Below are 25,608 nucleotides of genomic sequence, written 5' to 3'. Positions count from 1 at the left end.
CAAATTTTATGGGGCTTGAAATATTTCTCCTTTTAAGTCATTTGTACTATTTTCTATCATTTTAATAAGGTGAAATTAATAAAATGACCCAAATTTTATGGGGGTTTTGGAAAAAATTAAGTTCTCCCTATAAAGTAATTCAAGAAATCAAAGGATTTTGTCATTTATTTCTCCTGGAGTGGAAGAAATTATTGCTTATTTCATCGTTTAGTACATTTTCCGAAACAAGATACCGCGATTTACCTTAAATTAAAAAATTTTAGGGGGGGGGGGGGGGCGGCTGCTCCCCCCTCTAAATCTGCCACTGACAACAAAGTTTGAAAACTGCACTATATTCCCTCCTATATACATTTTTTGTGTAATCAAATGTCTATTTTGGATTGTGCATGTCATACCCGTATTTTCACCCCCAAAATGTATGTTATCGATTATTAATCTTGCTTGTATATAATTGTCTATAAATATTGAATTGTGCATGCAATTTATCCAAATACATGCACTGTGTACATGTACATGCATTATCAGAAACTGCAAAAAACCTTGAGCGGTCAAGCATTGAATAAGGGAAAAATATTCGACTTCAATATTTCCCGATTCAACTTGAGGCATCCTTATTGGCACGGGTTTTCAGGTCCCTGTGGGTTCAGTGTGTCGCAGTCTGTATAATGGATTCACAACTGTCGAGATAAAAATGGAGTTTGTGATTTTGTTTCGTAGATTTATCAGCAGAACGAGCATCTAACAATTTAAAAGTACACATACATGTAAATAGCTGTCCGCATTTATACGTTTTCTAGGTAAGCATGCTATGTGCATTACTTATGTGTATGTACTGTATTTTGCAAGAATTTAATGTGTTGTATGTATACGATGCTCTTTGTGTATTTTATTCTATCAGTATGCAATTGGCAAATAATTTCTTCGCGTTTATTTCATGCTATTTAATTGATACAGTCGCTTTCATTTTGTCGTCTTTTCGCCTCAAAATAACGAAAAGACGACAAATTTTAAACAAGAGGCCCATGGGCCACATCGCTCACCTGAGTCACCTTGGTCCATATCAGAAGACTTTCCATATATATTTGCATGTAAAACCGTAGTCCCTATTATGGCCCCAAACCTACCTCTGGAGGCCATGGTTTTTGCAAACTTGAATCTACAAAGCTTTCATGTAAATGTGAACTTCTTTGGCCCAATGGTTCTTGGGAAGAAGATTTTTAAAGATTTTCCCTATATATTTGTATGTAAAACTTTGATCCCCTATTGTGGCCCCATCCTACCCCAGGGGGCCATGATTTTAACAAACCTGAATCTGCACTATATCAGAAAGTTTTCATATAAATCTCAGCTTTTCTGGCTCAGTGGTTCTTGGGAAGAAGATTTTTAAAGATTTTTCCTATACATTTGTATGTAAAACTTTGATCACCCTATTGTGGCCCCATCCAACCCCGGGGGCCATGATTTTAACAATTTAGAATCTGCACTACCTAATAAAGCTGATCTATAAATTTCATCTTTTCTGGCCCAGTGGTTCTTGAGAAGATTTTTTAATGACCCTACCCTATTTTTACCTTTTCTTGATTATCTCCCCTTGGAAGGTGGCCTGGCCCTTTATTTTAACAATTTAGAATTCCCTTTACCTAAGGATGTTTTGTGCGAACTTTATTGAAATTGGCCCAGTGGTTTTTGAGAAGAAGTCAAAAATGTTAAAAGTTTACAGACGGACGGACGCCGGAATACGGGTGATCAGAATAGCTCACTTGAACTTTTAGCTCAGGTGTGCATAAAAGGGCACAGGCCAGACAATGTTATAATTCTGAAAACACAACGTTTGAATTTAAGCGCGCCATTTTTCATCTTTATCGATCTCGATCACTTGAAAGTTTATCATAACATAATGATGTTTGCACATAACATAATGATGTAACCACATAACATAACGATGTAACCACATAACATAAAGAATCATCAACATAACGTAATGATGTAACCACATAACGTAAAGAAGTATCAACATAACGTAATGATGTAACCACATAACGTAAAGAAGTATCGACATAACGTAATGATGTAACCACATAACATAAAGAGGTATCGACATAACGTAATGATGTTACCACATAAAGTAATGATGTAACCACATGACGTAAAGAAGTATCGACATAATGTAATGATGTTACCACATAAAATAAGAGGTATCGACATAACATAATGATGTAACCACATAACATAATGATGTAACCACATAACATAATGATGTAACCACATAACATAATGATGTAACCACATAACATAATGATGTAACCACATAACATAATGATGTAACCGCATAACATAATGATATATCCACATAACGTAAGGCTGATTTACTCTATAAGGCAGAAACGGCGTTCCATATTATAGCAATGGAAGTAGATACATGTATGCTGACTCATGGTTGGTGCATTGATGTACTTTAAGTTTACGTATTCACGCAGTTCCATTCTTTTGACAGATGCCGGTTATTATATGTACCTAGAATCATCGACTCCTACTAATGTAAACGACACTGCGGTGCTTCAGTACAAAACACTTCCTACAGGGCAACCATTTTGCTTAAAATTTTGGTATCATATGTATGGTTCTACTATGGGATCCCTTCGAGTATTAGCAAAAGTGAGTATCACGAAATAGGGTTGTTGTTTTTTTTTTTAATTTAAAACAAAAATCATGTGTGGGCATTGTTTATAGTGTTTCAACTTTAAACTTTTTTTTATTTTACGATGATTAACAAAAAAAAGTCTACAGCTTCTTGTCGGCACTAATATTTGCGCGAATAAATGTGTTGCAAACATGGCGTCACCATATTGAATTCAAATTACCTGATTATATATGCTTGCCAAAGGAATTAGAGGGAAAACGATGTAATTCCTAGACGCCATCTTATGACATATATTCGATATACATGCATTCCTTTTCAGACTTGGGGGGTGGGGTGGGGGTGTATTTATATTTTGACACGATTTGTCTACTTCATGGTTACAGAACACCAAACATTTACTTTAGCAGATTTTTTCCCTTAAAGTTCCTGCTTTGAGAAATTATTTGTCATGTCACGTTATTTGCACTTAGTTGCTTTTCATACCAATATTATGAAGATTCCACTTCATAAAACAACCATTTACAGTCTAAATTCGTAAATTCTGAATCGTACAAAACTGTAACAATTCGGCGGTACTCATCTACCGGCTGCTGGACCCATTATAGTGTGATATTTTGTGTCGGGAGGGTGTGTGTGATATATATCAACAATGGTACTTTCCCAGAGAGAATAGATTATAATATACTGGTCGCGGTAGTTCAGTGGTAGAGCTTTCGACTCGTAACTGTGAGGACGTAAGTTCGTGGCCCTCTCGTGCATAAGACGTAAAGAAATAGGTGACTCCCGATGATTCAATTTTCGATCTCTCGAAGTGAAATCACGGTCCGGATGTTTTCTCTCTATATAACTAAGCAAATTCACTCTCGTTCTCTCGAAGTTCTCGATCTCTTCCATATTTCATTGTTTTTCACTCTCGATCTCTCGAAGTGGTGGTAACATATGTACATGGTTACTCTAGTGTATAATTATTTCCACTTGGACCCTACCTGGATAACGATGAATGCCTGGGGCTAGGTCGGCCGTGTTGATTAGATGTATATCTAGGTGAGACATGACCTGGGTTTTAAAATATGTGGAATCATCATTGTTCGAGGGAGTCAATGTCCATGGGTATTCAAAATTTTACTGGTTCGTGGCAACATAATTTCGTGGGTAGCTTCAACCAATCCACGGTAACTTGTTAATTGACACTCACGGGAAAATTGCATAGGAAACTTACGCAATTAAAGGTGTTCTATTTTTGCTGGACTATAAGACATGTATTACTAAATTACACAAAGGCTGGTTATCATTGTTATCACAAAATCATATTTTATTTTCATATTTAATCTACATTCAGCGATTTTTTCCCTTATATAACTGGTATCGATAAACGGTACCATTCCCAATGCCAAAAACCGTTGATTTTTCCTAATTTTGAGATTAAAAATTCTCAACTTACTTTCCGAAAAATAGACCGCTGACATCGTAATTTACTTAGTCTGAAACGTTGTACAACGTTGTACAAGTTAACTAAAATGTTCACTTCCGGTATTAAATCGAAAGTACAGATCATGGCAGTGCGCGTGTTTTGTAGAGCTACAGCGATTCTAAAACAATCTTACAGCGATTCCTTATGTCTCACAACAGCAAATATTACCGTAAAAAGTTTGTAAAGAGATGAATAGTTCTTGTTTTGTTCTCTTTTGTTCTTTTCTTTTAGTTAAAATCATTTGCTGAAACATTTGTAGAAAAGTCCCAATTTGTTCGATTTTGACGCTATTTTTCCCAATCGAGTGGGTAGAAAAAAAATCGCTGACATTACAAACTCTATCAGTCAACGATATTCGTTTAACGGACAGTTTAAGAGGGAACTTATACTGCCTCGCTAGAGAGCTAGCTTTTCTAGTGATGTGGTAGAGTTTCTCTCTTGATCACGCAAGTTAAGCAACGGCGAGCGTGATCAGCACTTGACTGGGTGACCGCTACACGTTACATTCGCATAGTTTCATGTTTATTAGGCCTAGGCCTATACGTGTAATCGTTTAGCTACACTAGTATTCCAAAAGTGTGTAATTTTTATTTTCTTATTATTAATTGTAAAATTCAGTTCAATTAAAATTGTAAATAAACCTTTCATTCTGAAATTCAAAAAGAAAATCATGAAGTATCATTCAGAAATTATAATTTATATGCCATATACTATATCAGTACTGATAACTAAACATGCTTATTTAAAAAAAAAATCCAAAAAAAAAAAAAATCATTAAAATAATATTTGAACAGCGGCGATGTAAAATGAGGAAGTAAATACCTGCTATAGAATTAAACGCAAGCAGTTTTTATATAACTTACGATTGTAAAATATCGAAGCAACCCCCCTCCCCTTCCCTATTAAAAACAATGATTTGTGAATTTTATACTTATATTGGGACACTACCTGATTATGAAGAACCGTGCACCAGTACGGCAGATGACATTCATGATACATTTGCCACATTTAGGGTACTCTACACCTACAACAACATTTTAGCGCTATTTCAATAGTATGTCCCCGTGGGCATCCGGGTTAGAATAGGTCCTCAGTACCCCCATTGCTTGTCGAAAGAGGTGGTCCTTTGAGACCGCAAAAACCGAGGTCCCGTGTCACAGCAGGTGTGGCACAATAAAGATCCCTCCCTGCTCAATGGCCGTAAGCGCCGAGCATAGGCCTAAATTTTGCAGACTTTCACCTGCAGTGGTGACGTCTAAATATGCTTGAAATATTCTCGAGAGGGGCGTAAAACAATATTCAATCAATCAATCGTATAAAAAGGAAAATGGGATTATCATTACAGATTTTAGACTATTTTTATTACAATAATTCATAAATGAAATGTACATAAGTTCATACGACTTCTAATCTTTTTTAGATGATACAGAATGTAGTTAAACAGCAGTATCCGATGGCATGGGGTCTTGAAATCCACAGGCATCTGATGTATGGACAGTACTACCCCCCCCTTCTGATTATTTTTTTGCGGCGATAATTTCTCCAAAATACGTGGATTCCCTGTCTAAGTAACACATATGTAATCATTTGACTTTCCCACTTCTTGTAAGATTTCGAGATTGGCCTCCTACTGGCTTTATTACCGGTAGATTATCGCATAAACATCACAAGATATTGAACATTCATCACAAGATTATCGAACATACATCAGAAGATATTGAACATACATCAGTAGATATTGAACATACATCAGAAGGTATTGAAAATAAATCACAAGATATTAAATATACAGCACAATATTTATATTACAAATCGCATTTTCCTCTATGAACCAACCAATTTCAGCGCGCGACACTATCCGTTCACATCGACTATGAACGGATTATGAACTACAGCCAACTGCCAAAAGTTTATAGACAAATGGCGGACGTCAACGTCTAAACGTCAACGTAATACGGATTTTCAGTGGCTATGAAATTACAAAGAGAATAAATCTTACCTCAGTATTTTGTTATATATCCCTTTGATCTGATCATTTTCAACATTCTGGAAGGTAGGGATCGATAGAGGTTCTGTATGTAAGTAACGGGTATGTTAATCCAGATGTCATTTATATTTCTCTCCAAGTCAGTGACATTGTTTATATTAGAAAGTCTGCGTTTAAGTTTATTTTTCAACAGAAACCAATGTTTTCAATTATATTTGCATCAGGTGACTGTGCTGGCCAAAACATACCTGGGATTCTGTTTATTTGTTTATATTCTTGTACAATTCGGGCACGGTGAACCGGGGCATTGTCATCTTGAAATATGTAATCGTTAGTAGGAAAAATTTTCACTACAACCGGCCACAATTGTTCTTCAAGGATATCAATATATTTATTTGCATTAATGTTGCCATTAACCACCGTTAGTGTGCCAACTCCATTCCAGGTAATGCATCCCCACAACATTAAACTCATAGCAGGTTTCGGTGGTGCGCCGGGGCTGATGCACGCTGGTAACCATTCTTCTCCTGCCTTTCTCCAAATATAAACTCGATTGTTTTGTCCCAAAACAACTTTACATTCATCAGAGAAGATCACTTTTGACCAGTTATAGTCAACAGTCCACCGTCGTTTACCTCTCGCCCATGCCACACGGTTTTTCCTATTTTGTTCCCGAATCCTAATTTTCTTCCTGCATACACGTCGATGGTACTTATTTTTTGACAAATAACGATGAATTGATCTTTCAGACACGGGAACTTGCCTACCTTGATTAAATTGTCCTGTTATGTCTTTTAATGGAGTGGTACGGTTAAATTTTACAAGCCGCAATAGTTGGCGCTCGTCTCTAACGTCCATTTTTCTGGGGCGTCCCGATTTTTTAGCATTTCCCGAACTTCCTCGAATTTCACACCGTTTTACAACAGCATACACGGTTTTCCGGTCCATTTTCAATACCCTAACAGTTTCAGAATAATTTCGCGTTTGTCTGTAACTGTCAACGACAATTTGTTTCACAGCTGGCGATAAATTCTTAGACTTTCCCATAGCTACATTCAGAAGCTTGTATCAGACGATCATCAAATAAATACCAACATATGACGTCACATATGACGACACAAGACCCTGTACTTATATGTGGTATGCATACGGAATTCCCGTTATCTATATATAGAATTTACAAAAGAAAAAACAAGCCACTTCCGTGAAGTTGGAATTTAGATCCGCCATTTTGTCTATAAACTTTTGGCAGGTGGCTATACACTAAATACCCGAAATATATAAAACTTTAAAGAAGGGGGAAATGGGTAATAATAATCTAAATGAAATAGAATAAACAAAAACAAAAAATTTAAAAAGCCAAGAAATAATGTTCAATTTCCTTCTCTAAGTGCAATATCACAAGAATAATGTTTTGATCAGTTTTAAGGTATTTGAGATTTTAAGTCTATCGGGTATTTAGTGCGTTCATTAAAACGGCAGCTCTTGTCAACAGTTGATGCTGCTGAGGAAAAATAAGTCGTGTAACGTCTACACGAAGAACATTATTAAAATATGAGGAAGTAAGTCGCGTATAATTGATGTGAAATTTTAATTGACAGGTCCGAAATCTTCCATACTAGTCTGAATTTCGCTGCTGTCATAGGCGAGAAACGACTCCGTGACCTGGACCGGTAAATGTCCTAGTAAAAATAAACAAGTGAAATCGAGAGAACGATGACGTATATCTTTGTTATTTTAAGAACCAGTGACTTGAAATTTGGCATGCAAGTAGTTAAAACATTAATCTATGCAAGGAAAACGACAAATTATGCATACCTTACCTAGTTTAAGATTTTTTAGGCATTTGAAGCGAGTGGTTAGTTTTTTATCTGTGTCAGAGTTAGACCCCTTTCTATATTTATGGTATCACAGAGTTCGGGCCCAAACCGGGCTTAGCCCCTGTGAACAAAATAGAAGCAATGTAAACAAACGGTGTTTTAGTACATAAATATAAATATAAGAAATGAACATCACTTTTGAGCTGTCCATGGTCAATATGAACGGATTTGGATTTGAGGCAAATTTTCTGTGAATCGCTAACGCGATTCACAGAATTTGCCTCAAATCCAAATCCGTTCATACTGACCATGAACAGCTCAAAAGTGATGTTCATTTCTTAAATATATTGAAAATACATCACAAGATCTTGAACATACTTCACAAGATATTGAACATATATCACAAGATATTGAATATACATCACACGATATCGATCATACATCACGAGATATTGAATATACACCACAAGATATTGAACATATATCACAAGATATCGAACATACATCACAAGATATTGAACATACATCACAAGATATTGAACATACATCACAAGATATTGAACATACATCACAAGATATTGAATATACATCACACGATATCGATCATGCATCACAAGATATTGAATATACACCACAAGATTATCGAATATACATCACAAGATATTGAATATACATCACAAGATATCGAACATACATCACAAGATATCGAACATACATCACAAGATATTGAACATACATCACAAGATATCGAAAATACATCACAAGATATCGAACATACATCACAAGATATTGAACATACATCACAAGATATCGAAAATACATCACAAGATATCGAACATACATCACAATATATTGAACATACATCACAAGATATTGAACATACATCACAAGATATTGAATATACATCACACGATATCGATCATGCATCACAAGATATTGAACATACATCACAAGATTATCGAATATACATCACAAGATAGTGAATATACATCACAAGATACTGATCATACATCATAAGGTATTGAATATATATACATCACAGGATATTGAATATATATCACAAGGTATTGAACATACATCACAAGATTATCGAATATAGTAACGTTTTACACACCATACTGGACTCTTGTTTCAAGAAATGAATTGATTTTGTACATATGAGCGAATATGTGAATATCTGATTAAATTAGAATGTATATGTAAATAAATCATTGACGCATTCCTTAATATATAATTATATTCTTTACATTTTTAATTATTTTGCAAAACATTAGCAGTGAATGCAAGGGAAACAGCTCTCATACTTAAAAACATTCTGCACACCGGACTTTGTGTATCCCGGATTAGCCCTCCATTATTAATGAGTTTAAGAATTTAAGACAACTACTTAGTCGAGTTAGATTTTAACTTAATTATTTATGTATAACCCCACCACCTAATACCCCTTTATCACTGTGGAGTTGGGTTTTTAGGTCACCTGAGTAAACTCAGGTAACCTATTGCAATTGGTTTTCGTCCGTCGTCGTCCGTCGTGTGTTAACAATTGAACATTTTTAACTTCTTAATAACTACCAGTCCAATTCTTTTCAAATTTAGTATGAAGCATCTTTGGGACAAGGAGGACATAATTGTAAATTTCAGGACTCCAGCACCCCTGGGGCCCTAAGGGTGGGGCAAAAACTGCCCAAAATTGACCAATTTTCAAAATCTTCTGAAGAACCCCACATATATAAGAAAAACTAAATGCATAGTGATATGTAGCAGGAAGGCTTCTACCAAAATTGTAAATTTCATGATCCCCGGGATAGGGGTTCTGACCCCAGGGCGGGGCCAAACTTGGTATATAGTGTTTATGTGTAAAACACTTCAATTACATCTTTAATGCTATTGATACTACAGGTAAATTAAAAGTAAATAGATATTTAGGAAGAACAGGTAGTCCTTTACCAAAATTGTAAATTTGATGATCCCAGGGGTAGGGGTTTTGGCATCAGGGTGGGGCCAAAATGGTCAGTTATTTAATGTGTGAACAATAAACATTTTTAACTTCTTCTTGATAACTATCATTCCAATACTTTTCAAAATTTGGTATGAAACATATTTGGAACAAAGGGAACATAAATTGTAAATTTCAGGATTCCTGCACCCCTGGGGCCTTAGGGGCAGGGCAAAAACTGCCCAAAATGACAAATTTCCAAAAAATCTTCTTCTCAAGAACCACACAAATGTAAGAAAAACTAAATGCATAGTAATATAGAGCAGGAAGGCCTCTACCAAACTTGTAAATTTCATCATCCCCGGGGTAGGGGTTCTGACCCCAGGGCGGGGCCAAACTTGTTACATAGTGTTTATGTGTATAACACTTAAATAACATCTTCTTTGCAGGTAGTCCTTTACCAAAATTGTAAATTTGATGATCCCATGGTTAGGGGTTTTGGTACCAGGGTGGGGCCAAAATGGTCAGTTATTAAATGTGTGAACAATAAACATTTTTAACTTCTTGATAACTATCATTCCAATACTTTTCAAATTTGGTATGAAACATACATGCATTTGGAACAAAGGGAACATAAATTGTAAATTTCAGGATTCCTGCACCCCTGGGGTCTATGGAGCAGAGCAAAAACTGCCCAAAAATGACAATTTTTCAAAAATCTTCTTCTCAAGAACCACACACATGTAAGAAAAACTAAATGCATAGTGATGTAGAGGTGGAAGGCCTCTACCAAAATTTTAAATCTCATGATCCCCGGGGTAGGGGTTCTGATCCCAAGGCTTGGCCAAACTTGTTATATAGTGTTTATGTATAAAACACTTAAATAACATTTTCTTTAAAGCTTTTGATACTAAATTGAAACTAAATGGACAGAGCAGGTAGTCTTTTACCAAATTTTAAATTTGATTTTCCCCAGAGTAAGGGTTTTGGTATCAGAGTGGGGCCAAACTTGGTATATATAGTATTTATGTGTAATTTTGCTGATACTGTATAAAATCTAAATGTATACTTAGGAATAGCAGAAAAGGATATACTTTTGTATACCCTTTTCTGCTATTCCTAAGTATACAATGGTGAATTTCACAACCCAGGATTATGACTTTAGGATGAGTCCAAATTAGTAATATATTTTGATGTTTTAATGTTAATACACCTATTATTTAAAGGGACTGGTTCACGTTTTTCGAAAAAAATGATTTTCAATTTTGATGTTAAAAATGAAAAATATTGCTCATTTAATGTTGACAACCAAAATTTGGACCGTCTGAATGCAAGGATAAGAGCAATATTTCAGCTTTGATTCTTTGTTATGTAAACAAAGACTCGAGTCTTTTAATGTAAACAAACAAACCAGTGAAACGTTAATTTTGTAATTTAAAGCATCTTCATTTTGTATAATCACAAATTTTAACTTTTAAATGACACATTTTACCTAAAGTATACTTGAGATGTGATATATATAATAAACTTGGATCAAAATCCATTTATTTTAAAAACCCCGTAAACAATAACACATCTCAATCTTTGTTTTCAAAACAAATGATAAACTCTCTATAATGAGCTTCTGTCATGATGAATAACCTTAATTTTTGTGTGAAACGTTCTAAACATATTAGACTATAAATTTTGATCATTTAAAGTGAAAAACAAAATTTAGAGGAAAATCGTGAATCAGTCCCTTTAAAGCCTTTCATCAGTGTATGCACTTTTGAGGGCAGTTTTAAGTTTTAAGAACACATCTTGTTTTATATTGTTGCTGAACATAAGAATTTAGCTTAGATATTCAGAAGAGGAATTTTTTTCTAGATTTCATAGCCCATGGAAGTAGTGATACTTTTTCACTAGTATTCAGGTGACCGATAAGGCCTGTGGGCCTCTTGGTTTTTTTGGTTTTTTTTAATTTATAAACAAGTTTTAAAAAAATACACATCAGTCTGCTAATCGGCATGTCATTGAAAATTATATATATATATACATACTTGAAGATGTACTACACTGGCAAACAACATATATTCCATGAGAATACTTAGAATAATTATTAATCATTCCAAGATATCTTGTGTGCGTTATTTTGTTTCATTATACAATGTACTTTCATGTAAAATACTTGAATCTGATTGGTCGAGACGTAATTGAAAAATCAAATTGTTACCCTCTGAGAGCAAAAAACACGCTTTAGGGTGATAGTATCTAGCAACGGGTAACAGACGTACGTTTTTCTGCTTTGTTGTATATATAACAGTCAGTATAATAAAACACCTCTGTTGACAATGGTTTTCTCGGGGTGAAAATTTTCAATGTTACCCTCAACTACATGAAATATTTCTATAATCATATTGAGGTCGGGTTGTTGTGATGACCTGAGAATGTTATGCTGACAGTGGGGACGTTTACAAACAAATTGTTAATCCGAGGCCAAATAGCGAACGATTACATTCAATTATGTCACAACTATGCATTGGGTAGGTCATTAGAATCATCAACACGTGCATCATTGTTTGTAATTGTTTGAGAATAAAGCGAACAGAGGAAAGTATAAACTGGTGTCCATTCTAAATAGGGATGCAGAAAACTTACTTCTCATTTTAATTTTTTCGGAGATCTATTACAAAAGGACTCTAGGTGCTCATAAACCATGAGTTCGGGACTCGCCTTAAAAAATCCTAGTGAAATCCTGGTAATAGTATTTATGCAAAACAAAGTCTGCAATGTGATAATCTACTTTTCAATGTCAAAAGGATAAAAGCTTCTGATGTTTGATATCGGAATCAGGACACAATAATATCCCTAGGTATGAACACAGAGCAGGTTTATGTGACGAAAGAGAAGATAGAAAGCTCGAGTATATTTGTTAACAAGAAGGCGGTAATCCAGGTAAATTGTTTTCATGGTTAAATAATTTTATAGCAAATGAGCTTTATATTGCCTATGTGTCAACAATATAATGGGAAAATGACAAGAGAAGGCGATTGATTTCTCTGTACATCCTGAACCCTTTTGTTCTGCTTGCTTTATGTTAGTATGATAGAATGTTACTAGTTTTATGTTAGTATGGTAGAATATTCCTAGTATCGATATCATTACTAGTGTTTAGTAGGTACATATAACACTTACATAGGCTAGAGGTGAAATTTTCATTATTAGAGACTATACTTTTGACATAGACAGTTGCTTGTTCAGCTAAAATGGAAAAAGGAAATATTCATATCTAGTGATCAGTCATTCAAAAAATTAACTTACTTTGTTAAACACCACTCTGATTCTACACACACATACTTTGATGTTGATATCAAAAAGATGTTGGAGGTCCACATTGATAATATCTTTGTGGTCTGTTGGAATTCCCATGGGCATGCATTGCGCTCCTTTGTTAGCTGACCTGTTTTTATGTTCTTCTAAGCTTGAGAAGAATAAATCTCTAGCTGTAGCCTTCAACTCGACATTTAGATATATCAACAACGTTTTATCTATTAACAATAATCATTTTCATTCATGTGTCGATTCGATATATCCCAGTGAACTAGAAATAAAACAGCACAGAGTCTTCCATATCTGCTTTGTATTTAGTTATTTCATGGAACATAAATGCTAACGGCAAACTAACAACTCAACTTTATGACAAATGGGATAGTTTCAGCTTCTCCATCTTTTTGTAGCAATATTCCTTTATCACCTGCCTATGGTGTTCGTGTCTCCCAACTGATTCGATATGCAAGAGATTGTTCTGTATATAATCAGTTTTTTAATCGAGGCAGGCTACTGACAAACATGTTTATGTTACAGGGATTTCAACAGTCGTTTAAAGTCAGCATTTCGCAAATTCTGTGGTTGTTATAATGATCTAGTTTGCCAATACAACCTGTCATTAGGTCAATGCTGTCTGACGTGTTTCATAGCTATTATTAGGCCGTTCTTTACACTGATTTTGACTACGGATTACTCCGCTTACCTGATCGAGATATCGGGCTCACCGCGGGTGTGACCTCTCGACAGTCGATGCTTACTCCTCTTAGGCACCTTATCCCACCTTTGGTATATCCAGGGGTCCGTGTTTGTTCAACTCCTTATTTTGTATTCCTTATGTGGGTTATATGATTGGTCAATGTTCGTTATCTTCACCTTTTCAATATAATACTGTAAGTCATCTCGATAGAACTTGATCAGATGGGAAATTGAGAAATTCTGAGATCTTCATGTCACCTGGCGTTCTGTTATAACTTATGGTATTTTGATTTCATGTTTCCAAAGAATTATTAAAAATGTCTGGCTCTTATCTTAAGACCTAGATGTCTTGTTTTAAAAATTGAGATAGGTCTATATTATATTGTTATGTTACCTTTGTGATCTCTCAGATTTTGTCATAATCAACGGGTGACATGCCTGAGAAATAATAATGCCGTAGAAAAAGAAATCCAAGATAATGAAAAATCGAAGAAAAATGTGACATATATTGCTTGACTGGAATATTTGAAGTGTTTATCAAATAGTTAACATCTTTATGACAAACCATGTGTATTAAGGAAATGTGGGAACCTGTTGAAATAACAGTGTAGGCAAGTTTGAGAGATGCACCGAAGAATCTAAATGTTAAGCACAGTATTTTGAGGAGAGTTGTCAAATATTTTAAAGAATTTCTTGAAATATCAGAACCTACATGTTGCAATGAATGTGAAATTCAAAGTAGAAGGTTGAAACATATTAACATATTAAAATATTTGAACTTGATGAGAATTTGTGACAAGTCAAAGGTATATAGAAAATATGACAAATCAAAACTTGTACATCCTTGTTTGATGTGACTGAAATCTTCACATGAGAAAATATTACAGCTGTATTTTAAGAAACTGTGAGAAATTGTGATACACACGTTCATGGGTACAATATACTTGTGTACAAACTCTTCTTTTTAAAACAAATCACATATCACAAACTATCACTACAGTGCATGATGATGAATCCATGTATATACACTGTATATTTTAGTTTCTTTTATGATGCCAATTTTGAAGCTATATGTGTATTGTCATTCATATTTTATGAAACTTGTTGATAAATGTATGTAAATTATGTATGTAAATAATAGTTGTATTTTGTGTGCTAATGAACTTAAGTAGACACGTTTGTTATTGAATTTTACAGTATATGCTTTTGGATGTATATTCCCTTGCACATGAACTGTACAACTTTCATGTTAACAAATGAGTTCTTTCCAGCCTTGTTGATCAGCAGCATTCACTTTTAATGTTATCAATTTTGCACATGTATACTGAACATCTTTTTAGTTCACCTGAGCCGAAGGCTCAAGTGAGCTTTTCTGATCAAAACTTTCCGATGTCAGTCGTTGGCGTCGTCGTTGTCGTCGTAAACTTTTCACATTTTCATCTTCTCCAGAACCACTAGACCAATTTCAACCAAACTTGGTACAAAGCATTCTTGTGTGAAGGGAATTAAAGTTTCTACAAATGAAGGTCCATTTCCCCTTTAAAGGGGAGATAATCACAAAAATGCAAAAGTAGGATGGGGTCATTTAAAATTCTACTCTCAAGAACCACTGGACCAGAAAAGCTGAAATTAACATGAAAGCTTTCTGACATAGTGGAGATTCAAGTTTGTTAAAATAATGACCCTGGGGGTATGCTGGGGCTACAGTAGGGATAAAGTTTTTACATGTAAAACTTATACGGTACCAATTTTGATGCACCAGATGTGCATTTCGACAAATAATGTCTCTTCAGTGATGCTCAACCGAAATGTTTGAAATATGAATATGTAGGGGAAATTTTCAAAAATCTTCTCAAGAACCACCTGGCTATAAGAGTGGAGATTCAAGTGAAAACGTCCAGGTATAGACTAGATTCAAATTTGCTCAGATCATGGCCCCCGAGAGTGGGGCACATTAGGGGATCAAAGTTTTGCATAGCTTCTTCTCCAGAACCACCGGGCCAATTTCAATCAAACTTGATACAAATCATCCGTAGGTGAAGGGGATTCAAGTGAAGGGTCATGCTCCCTTCAAAGGGGAAATAATCACAAAAATAGAGTGGGGTCATTTAAAAATCTTCTCAAGAACCACTGGGTCAGAAAAGCTGAAATTTACATGAAAGCTTCTTGACAAATTGGATTTATACGGTTGTAAAAATCATGACCCCTGGGGTTAGGGTGTGGCTACAATAGGGGATCAAAGTTGTACATGTGAAGGGAACAAAACTAAATGGCACGAAGCATCCTTAGATGCAATTTGTTAATATGAAAGGCCATACCCGTCTACAAGGGCATAATATTTAATGAATTTGTAGTCAAGGTAAATAATCAAGTTTGATAATTAATGAATTTTTAGTCGTTACCATTGAAAAGTTTTTTCTGAATCAAGCTGCTGGTGTAATGATAGTTTTCCTCAAGTTTGTTTATTGCTAGGAACTGATGCTCAGGTGAGCGATGTGGCCCATGGGCCTCTTGCATTAATAACTTCCTAAATTTTGCTTTCAATTGTACATATATTTCTCTGGCTTGTTTGGATTTACGTTTTCTTCAACCTGATTTTGAATTGAATCAACCTCATTATTGATTACCAAAAAATTAATTCTACTTTCATGTTTTGATTGCTACCAGTAATTGCGCACTGAACTCTGTAGTACAAGTCGTAAAGATGTATACTTATGTACATCTAAATGATTTCTGAAAAGGGGTGTAAAGTGTTTCATAACCCATTTATTATTATGTTGTGTTTTGAAATGAATATATTTAGCACTTGCTACGTGGTATACATACGTATGTAGTCAATATGTATTTTTTTTTGTTCAGTTGTTTGTTTGTTATTTTCTTTCTTGTCTGACAAATGTATCAAAGATTAGTTTCATTTTAGTTGTATTCTAAAAATGTGGTATGCACTCTTAAACTAGTACACAGTGGTAAGTTATTTATTAGATATGTAGTTGGTGTGAATGATAGGCTTAAAAGTTTCCATTCATTTCTATGGCATTTGGTCAGCGTCCGTCGTGCGTTAACGATTGAACACCTAGCTTCTAATAACTACCATTACAATTCTTTTTAAATTTTGAAACACTGCCAAAACTTCACCAATTTCCAAAAATATTCTTCTTTACAACCTCACATTTGCAAAAAGAATTAATTGCATAACCATGTAGTGCATGAAGGCCTTTACCAAAATGGTAAATTTCATGATCTTCGAGACAGAGGTTCTGACTTCATGGTGGGGGCCAAACTTGGTATATAGTGTTTATATTGTGTGTGTAAAACATTTCAATAGCTTATTCTTTAATGCTATTGATACTAAATTAAGACTAAAAAGATATTTAGAAGGAAGAGGTAGTCCTTTACTCTAGCTATTGATATTAATTATATTGTTTTATTTTGGTAATTTTACAGATATAAGATCTTATGACATTTAATTTCATTTAATTGTGTTTTAGTCCTCTTCTTACCTTTGTAAAGCGCCTTAGAGTAATTTGTTTTATATAAGGCCTATATAAAATTTATTATCATTATTATTACCAAAATTGTAAATTTCATTATCCCAGGAGTAAAGTATTGGTTCCCGGGTAGGGCCAAAATTATTAAGGTCTTCCGTAACAACGGAGACCTTCTACTGATTGTGCTGGTTAAGATTATTCTTATTATTCTTTTTCTTTTCTTTTTCCTAGACGCTAACTTTGAAGCTTCATATCTCGCTCATTTCTGCATGGATTTTGCTCAAATTTTCAGGGTTTATAAACTTTACAGAACAATTTTAAACTCATATACTACATTTCAGAAATTCCCTTCTGTTCACGAGTTATTCCCCTTTGAATGAAATTTTAGGGGCTTTGGTTTTCAGACAAAGGCTCTGAGACTGTATAAGCTTGAGCAGAAAGTGCATTGAAGATGAAAAGTAGGAGCATTGTAGTTGTGCACATCGTTTTTTGATTACAGCGTTCTAAATGGTAGTTGACAGGGTTAAAAAATTAGGAAGCCCAAAGGAGCAAAAAATTACACATATTTTCCTTTGTATCTCTTAAACTAAAAATATTTTGTTAAGACGTGTAGAACAAAGGTTGTGCAAAATGTTAAGAGCTTTCTTTTGATATCCCTAAAAAGGGGCTGGCCCCTTAATTAGGGATCTGGAGATCTTCAAAGTTTTCGCTTTATAACTCAAAAACGGTAAATATTTCGATGTGGCTTTCGCTGGAAAAGTTGTTCTTTAACATCTTATTGATCTCATAAACATAATATTTTGCTCGAGTATTGTGTTATATATGAGTAAAAAGCTTGACCCGCAAACAGGTAACCGTATCATTAGGTAGGTGAGGGGGGGGATATGCGTATAACTTAAATAAACTTGCTTTCATTGATAAATCTGACTTCATGAAATGCTAATATTCTTTTAAAATAAGGTTTTAACGAGATCTATGGTTCCTTTAAAATCATCTATCGACAACTTTCTTTTTTTATTATTTAGTGGCTTTAATATAAACAATCGTTCCAAAGAAAAAAGAGGAAAAGGTTATCTCTTCTACGTTTGTTATTAAAACAACGATATATTTAATTGAAGAAACAAAATTTCAAGCATAGAATAACTCAGTCATTAACTACACGTATCTTACATACACCGCGGGGTTTGTTTTTGTTTCCAATTACGTAACCGCCTCGAGGAACCATCACGTGTGAACCAGGGCATGTACACAGAGTAAACATTGTCGTCCTAAATATAACACAGAATGTTATGTTTTTGATCATATTGGATTTTTTGAATAATTCAGTCTTTCCGGGGATGTATATACTTGTTTATACGTCCCTGGTCTTACGTTTGATTTGTTTTAAATTCAAAACTCCAGAGCATTGAGTCAGGCATCAATTTTAAAATCTGCAATTTAATATACAGTTCGTTTCTCAATCACATTCAGTGTGTTTAATATCGGAGATGCATCACTGCTGGACTAGTGATCTGTGATTTCACACTACTATAACTGAACACACAAGCTTTACTCAAATTCTTTGTTGTGAAAAAGAAAATGGATACATTTTACAAACATAACGAATTATTTCTGAACATGTTTTGAAATCAATATTTTATAATCATGATTAAACCAAATCTAAACATGCGTATAGAATATTCAAAAACCCATGGCCGATCAGTCTCGTTTCAAATGATTTGTTGTTTTATTGTTTAAAAACAATGACTTTGATTAAACATTGATTCAGAACTCCTGGTCCAAATTATGTAACTTCGGCACGTGCCCCTGGCGTGAAATTCATACGCGACTTCTGTGCGCACTGTGTACATAATATGCCTACATGTATTTACGCAGATAGATATTAAATTTTAATAAAATATTCAAGATTTGAGAGCAATTTATTTGATTTGTATGTATAAATAATTCAAACTCGATGAATTATTCTCTTCAGTTTGAATATTATGCTATCATAATTTTGTTGTATGATAAAATATTGGTAACAGCTATAAACCTTTATTGTATGTCCTGAGCCATAAATTTCATAAATTTAAATAGTAATTTTTTCTTCATTATTGGGACTGAAAAGTTAAATGCTGAAAGAATTTAATCCCACATACACGCGCGCCTCAAAAGACTGATTCGTGGAATGAGATCATACACGCATGTACTTGAGTAGTATAAATTTATTAAACACCTAACGATAAAAATTTATAGTACACCTTTATAGCTTCATTCTAATGATATATATTAAATTCTCAAACTATTTCATAATTACATACGAGAAGTCAGAATCGCCAGCGTAGCCAAACTACTTATATCGTTACAACAGATTTTCATGTTAACTGAGGCTGCATTAGGACCTTTCCCAAGGACATATGGTCAAGTTCACGGTTTTTATGTCACACAGCTCCGACAGAAGACCCCTCGTTGCTTTGCAACGAGCTTTGCTCTAGTTATTATGACTATTGTGTTTATCAACGTCATATACAATTTATATTTCAACATGGTTGACAGTTTTAGGACATTGTTTTCCACCAATATCTGCTGTTTTCTGACATAAAATGTAGTATTTAGTTGTGTGCAAATAAAGAATAACGCTATTTCCCTGTGGTTCCTCCTCATTAACATTACAGACGGAATTTATGAAGTCATCTTAGCGCTTTTCAGTACTTTGATTTCTTTCTAATTTCATTGTGTAAACTAAATATCGTTGGATATGGATGAAAACCGTTCATGTTTCAAAAATATATAATTATTTGGTGATTTCTTTATTCATGATCAGGACTGTGTGACGAAGTCCAGAAGGGAGTTGTGGAAAATGACTGGAGACAAAGGAAATGCATGGAAAGAGGCATGTCTTACCGTTGAGCAACATGGTCACGACTATTATCTTCAATTCGAGGCTATGCGTGGTTCGGGTTACCATTCAGATATCGGGATCGATGACATTGTAGTCAGAACCGGATCATGTTTTTGTCGACAATGTGAATATTTTCTTGCAAATTTTAAGAAAACGAAAAGATTTATTATATCGCTAGGTCTTTTCCAGTGATCTTAAAATATCACTGGGGAAAACAATTGTACTGCGTCTGCTTTTGTTTTGTGATTTTTGTCTGGTGTAAACTTTACATTTTCGTCTCAAGAACAGCAGAATCAGATTTAAATTACTTGCCGTGAGCTACATGTATTCTTGGGTGAAAAGGATTCTTTGTTTAAATGATATTTTCCCTTCCAAGATAGTTAAGGAATAGGGTTTTAGACTATCTTCCATTCAAGAACGACATGCTTACCAGCTTCTTTATTACCAAGTTTGTTCACACTGTCCCACTATGAGGATGGTACCACAGCAGGGTTTTAAAGTTTGAAAACATACGGATTGATAGGAAAGTTCCTCACAAAATTTATTTTTAAGATCCACAAAATATCAGATGAAAATCAATCAGCATCATGTACATATAAGTAGATTCAAGTGAGTCCACAAGGGGAGTTGAACGTTTTACGTGGGAATGAATTTAGATCAAGATTATATCAAACTGATATGTAAGCTTCTGCTTCAAGTGGATATTCCAGTTTATTCACATAATTATTGTTGGATATTTTTAAGAATGAATCAAATCTTGAGGATTTTGGATTATTGTTAACATTGTTAGGAATCAAAACTAGACCTTGGATAAATGTAACTGTATATATTTCAAAATCCGGTCTTATTTCTTTCAGTAGTTAATATTCATTGCGACTTTGCGAAGGACATGTGCGAAGGTCAGGGATTTGCTGCCCAATATACCTCAGAATATGTTTTGCGATGGATTCGAAAATCAGGAACAACGCCATCCGTGGACACCGGACCGGACAGTGATCATACCACAGGTTTAAACTGGATCTCAAATTTTATAATTTGTAAAATCGTTATTGTTACGTAAAGAGAATCGAATACCTCATTATTCCACCTTGGTTCTCTCTTTTATATATTCATTACGTACTGCCTAATGACATTTTTTTTCCGGCTCACATGTTATTGTTTCGACATGCTGTATATCAATAAACACACGACGTTCATGTGCATGATTCAGTATCAAATGGATATTGCATTAAGTAAATCAAAGTACTGACTGTACAGGTAGACGGGAACCGAGTTGATCAATAAACATAGGCCTACTTTCCTTTCATGCAACTTGGAAACAATGAGAACTGAAGTACTATATACATACTCTAGAATCCACAAAGATCGCAGTCATATATAAGAATGCTGTTCTATAAGCGTTTCTCAAATTTTATCATTTCCCACTTCTCTTGACTTGACTTTTCAAACTTTCATTGCTCTGGCTCTGAGATTACAACTTGCACTTTTAAGATAGATTATGTGTTTGTATTTTCCCGCGGTTTTGGATTGTCAAACCCTTCCGCGTACAAAATGTATTTGTTGGTGATTTGTTTAAATATAAATACCCTATAAGATTATTCATTTGATTATGAAATTCATGTATGCTACATTGTAACAAATGCATAATAACGTTAACATCTTGATAAATAGTGCAATGTCAAATGCATTATTTTATGAAGCATAGCAAGAAAATGAACTAGGACAGTTGTAATAAGGCCAGTCATCGCTCGAACCTGTAAATCTGAGGAAGGGAAGTTCTTTTGGTAAATGCAAACAAGAATAGCTTATCTAGTCTTTGTAAATTGTAAAACATCCTTGAACGCGTTTTTCAAAATCTCAGATACCTCCTAGGCACCTGATCCCACCTCTGGTGTGTCCAGGGGTCCGTGTTTGCCCAACTATCTATTTTGTATTGCTTATAGGAGTTATGAGATTGATCACTGTTCTTTATCTTCACTGTTCATGCAGGTATACAGAAAATCCCTTTTTGTTATTACAATACAAATATCCTGATAATGAAAACTGCATGCTCATTTTGGCGGTGAGTTGGATCCCATTCAGATTAATACGCGCAGATCGGTGATCCCGATAGTCGTTTCCAAGGACCCCCACTAAATATGCTTGTTATTTACATGTACTTTGGGCTTTTCATATTTTCAAAGTATACAAATTTTTTTGCATTTTGTCTTACCTATGGTTGTAGTAATTAGTTCTAATAGTTCGTTCGCCGAAATATTGCGATAATTAACCACAATACAAGCCCCGATTTCAAAAAGGTTAGTTACATATGTAATTAGCTGGGTAGTCACGTGGTACCGTGACGTCATAAGCGACCTTCATCGATCAACTCATTGTGAAAGTAGTGTTTGATATTTTTAAAAACTTGGGATTTAGGGGCCTAATTTATTCCCCATGGACAACATTTGATTCGATGTTGACAAATTTCCCGAGTCTTGTATGTTTTAGTCACCGGTGCATTCAAATAGCGAGTAGCGACCCAAATGAAACAAGGAAAGCGAGTAATTGCAGAGTAAATAATGTTTACATGGGGTCGTTATCTAAGCACTACTTGGTCATATAATTCCTTTAAATATATGTAATTAAATATGGTTGTTGTTTTTTTAAATTAAACAGCGCATTTATAATTAGATTTATTTTTGGATTAGATAAATAAATTACATGTATGATACAATATATCAATGCAATATGATAATAAATTTAATTGAATACTGACAACTAGGCCTACTGTAACGGGTGCATTTCGAAAAAAAATAATTTAAACTAAAAATGATCAAATTTATAGTGGAAATCACAATACTTTATTTCAATGAAGCAATTTTATTTTTTAATCTACATGTTGTTAGGAAGTGAGAGAACTGCGTTTATAACTAATACGTACTGCATACGAGTATTGTTGTTACGTGTTCATAAAAACGAAGCATTATAATTCAATTCAAAGTTAGGAAATACAATATTTCACAATTGAAAGTTTTGTAAATCTACCAGTTGGTAGAAGTTATGCCTATATGTTTTTAAAAGGTCAGTTGATATTGGTGCGAGTATGTATTGAATTTGAAGACCAGAATGGAATGCATATGCTGTAGGCCTACATGTAACAGTGCTTAGCTTCGATAGAACTATTTTCTCGCAGTTTATCTACGTCTCTGTCCAAATGATTTTTTGGAAAAGTACATGCATGCATATAGGTTCTTTTATGACAAAGTCCTTGCGCCGACAAAAAAAATATCCACGTCTTTTTCCTCATACCTTCCTTCGAAAATTGGAGAGAAAAAACACAGCCTTAATCCTTTCTACTGACAGCTATTGCATCTTTAAACGACACAAAACACCCTAATGCAGTGTTATTATTTACAAGCCGTTAATGTGATAATTGGTTCTTTTGTCCATTAAATGTAATCTGTGTATAAAATGGCTAATAGCTGTTTTGAAACCTCGTTCGAGGTCGCATATTACGTTACACATACATGTAATGGCGCGTAAAATATTCAAGTAAATATGCATCGCTTTCAAACTCCAAAACTACGAAAATTGTTTCATTTAAAACACATGTAAAGTAGTTTTAGGCATGAAATGAATTAATTTTGCTGAAAAAATAAAAAAAAGTTTAGAAACATGCGATATGTCTTTTAATGATATTGCATCATTTATCTTTATATCTAGGTAGCGGCTATTATATTTTCGTTGAGACATCTGGAGGTACCTCTGACACGAAAGGTTCATTTCAATCACCCGAGTTACCTATCGGCCAAGAAGCGTGCTTGAACTTCTGGTACAGTATGTATGGAGCAGATATGGGAGCTCTTGATGTAATTGTTGAGGTGATTTTTTTTTTAATTTTTACTTCTTTAAAATGAAATGTGGAGAAGATGACGTATTCACCCATTTTGATCTGTTAATGTTGGTCTGTTAATTGATCTGTCCACAAAATATGTTAGTGGTTTGGTTCAGGATGTGTTAATGTATGCAGCTCCTTTTTTGGAGTGAAACAATTTCATTTGTTAAGGTAATTGTTCATGTCAGCTCTCTCTTGAATATAATGTATTTGTTTTTCTTTATTTGATGGTTAAATGCGTTCTACCTACTAAATGTAGTTGAAATATTGATTGCTTGTAAACATTTGTAGCCGATGGGTGGTAGTGATTTCAACATATTTCATGAATCTGGAGATCATGGAAATCGGTGGTTGGAAGCAAAATTAACGATTCCAAAACAAACTCATCCATACAAAATCGACTTCCAAGCAACAAGAGGAGCCAGTTTTCATGGTGATGTTTCGCTAGATGATATTTCTATCAAAGACGGTCCTTGCAGCTAATGTTAAAGGCTTAGACATATACTGTTATTCGTTTATAATAAAACGTTGACTGTCCTTTGAAAAACCGTTGAAGTCATGGAGTATTTACGGAAGCATACAGACCTTAGTACTGAACAAAACAAAATTCAAAATTCCTAAATACGATCGTACATAATGCTTTATTTTGAAACGAGATATATTTGAAATTACTTGGATAAATGGGTGAAAATAACGAACAGTCATCAATCTCATAACTCTTATAAGGAATACAAAATTAAGAGTTTGACAAACGCAGACCCCTGGAATTACCAGAGGTGGGATCAGGTGCCTAGGAGGAGTAAGCATCCCCTGTCAACCTGTCACACCCGTCGTGAGCCCTATATCTTGATCAGGTCAACGGAGTAATCGGTAGTCAACATCAGTGTGCAAAGAACGGCCTAACAATTGGTATGAAACATGTCAGACAGCATTTGACCTAATGACATGTATTGTAAACTAGATCTTTATAACGACAACAGAATTAGCGAAATGTTGACTATAGATGAGACTGTTGAAACCCCTGTAACACCAGCTTGTTTGTCTTTAGCCTGCTTTGATTTAAAAACTGATCACACGCAGAACAAGTTCTTGCGTATCGAATCAGTTTACAGACATAATCACCATATGCTAATGGAATACAATGAAACTTCTCTAAAACGGTCGGCTCTTGGACCGAAAAATCGACCGGTTTAGAGGGGTGGTCGGTTTACCGAGAAATTAGCATTTAGAGACATTTTATCTCAATTTTCACAAAGTAGGTACCGTTTTATTATTACAAGATATATTCTCGCTGAAATCATCTAATTTTAAACTGAAAAATCTATAACAGGATACATAAAGAAAACACAGACTTATTATTGGAATTCCTCTTGCCAATAAAAAAAACTGTTTACGACTATTGCTTATGTCATTTTGACGTTTCTGAAAAGTACAGTAGTAAATATGAAATTATAAATTGAATATTTCTTATGAATTCTAAGTCTATGGAAACCAAAAAAAAAATAATT

The 25,608-nt window shown here is 34.5% G+C and overlaps 1 protein-coding gene across 1 annotated transcript in view; it reads left to right on the top strand.

Moving 5' to 3' along the window:
* LOC125671000 (MAM and LDL-receptor class A domain-containing protein 1-like) overlaps nt 1–24,647 on the top strand; it is a 121,758-nt gene extending 97,111 nt beyond the window's left edge. The window contains exons 13-17 of the mRNA XM_048906476.2: nt 2,495–2,655; nt 20,149–20,350; nt 21,084–21,233; nt 23,929–24,086; nt 24,392–24,647. Of these exons, the coding sequence (XP_048762433.2) occupies nt 2,495–2,655; nt 20,149–20,350; nt 21,084–21,233; nt 23,929–24,086; nt 24,392–24,583 (863 nt within the window). The 3' untranslated portion in view covers nt 24,584–24,647. The remainder of the gene's footprint in view (nt 1–2,494; nt 2,656–20,148; nt 20,351–21,083; nt 21,234–23,928; nt 24,087–24,391) is intronic.
* Nucleotides 24,648–25,608: the final 961 nt, after the last annotated feature.

This window comes from Ostrea edulis, chromosome 4 (genome assembly GCF_947568905.1).
Source record: "Ostrea edulis chromosome 4, xbOstEdul1.1, whole genome shotgun sequence".
NCBI classification, from domain to species: Eukaryota; Metazoa; Mollusca; class Bivalvia; order Ostreida; family Ostreidae; genus Ostrea; species Ostrea edulis.
This window is presented reverse-complemented; position numbering and strand designations above follow the sequence as displayed.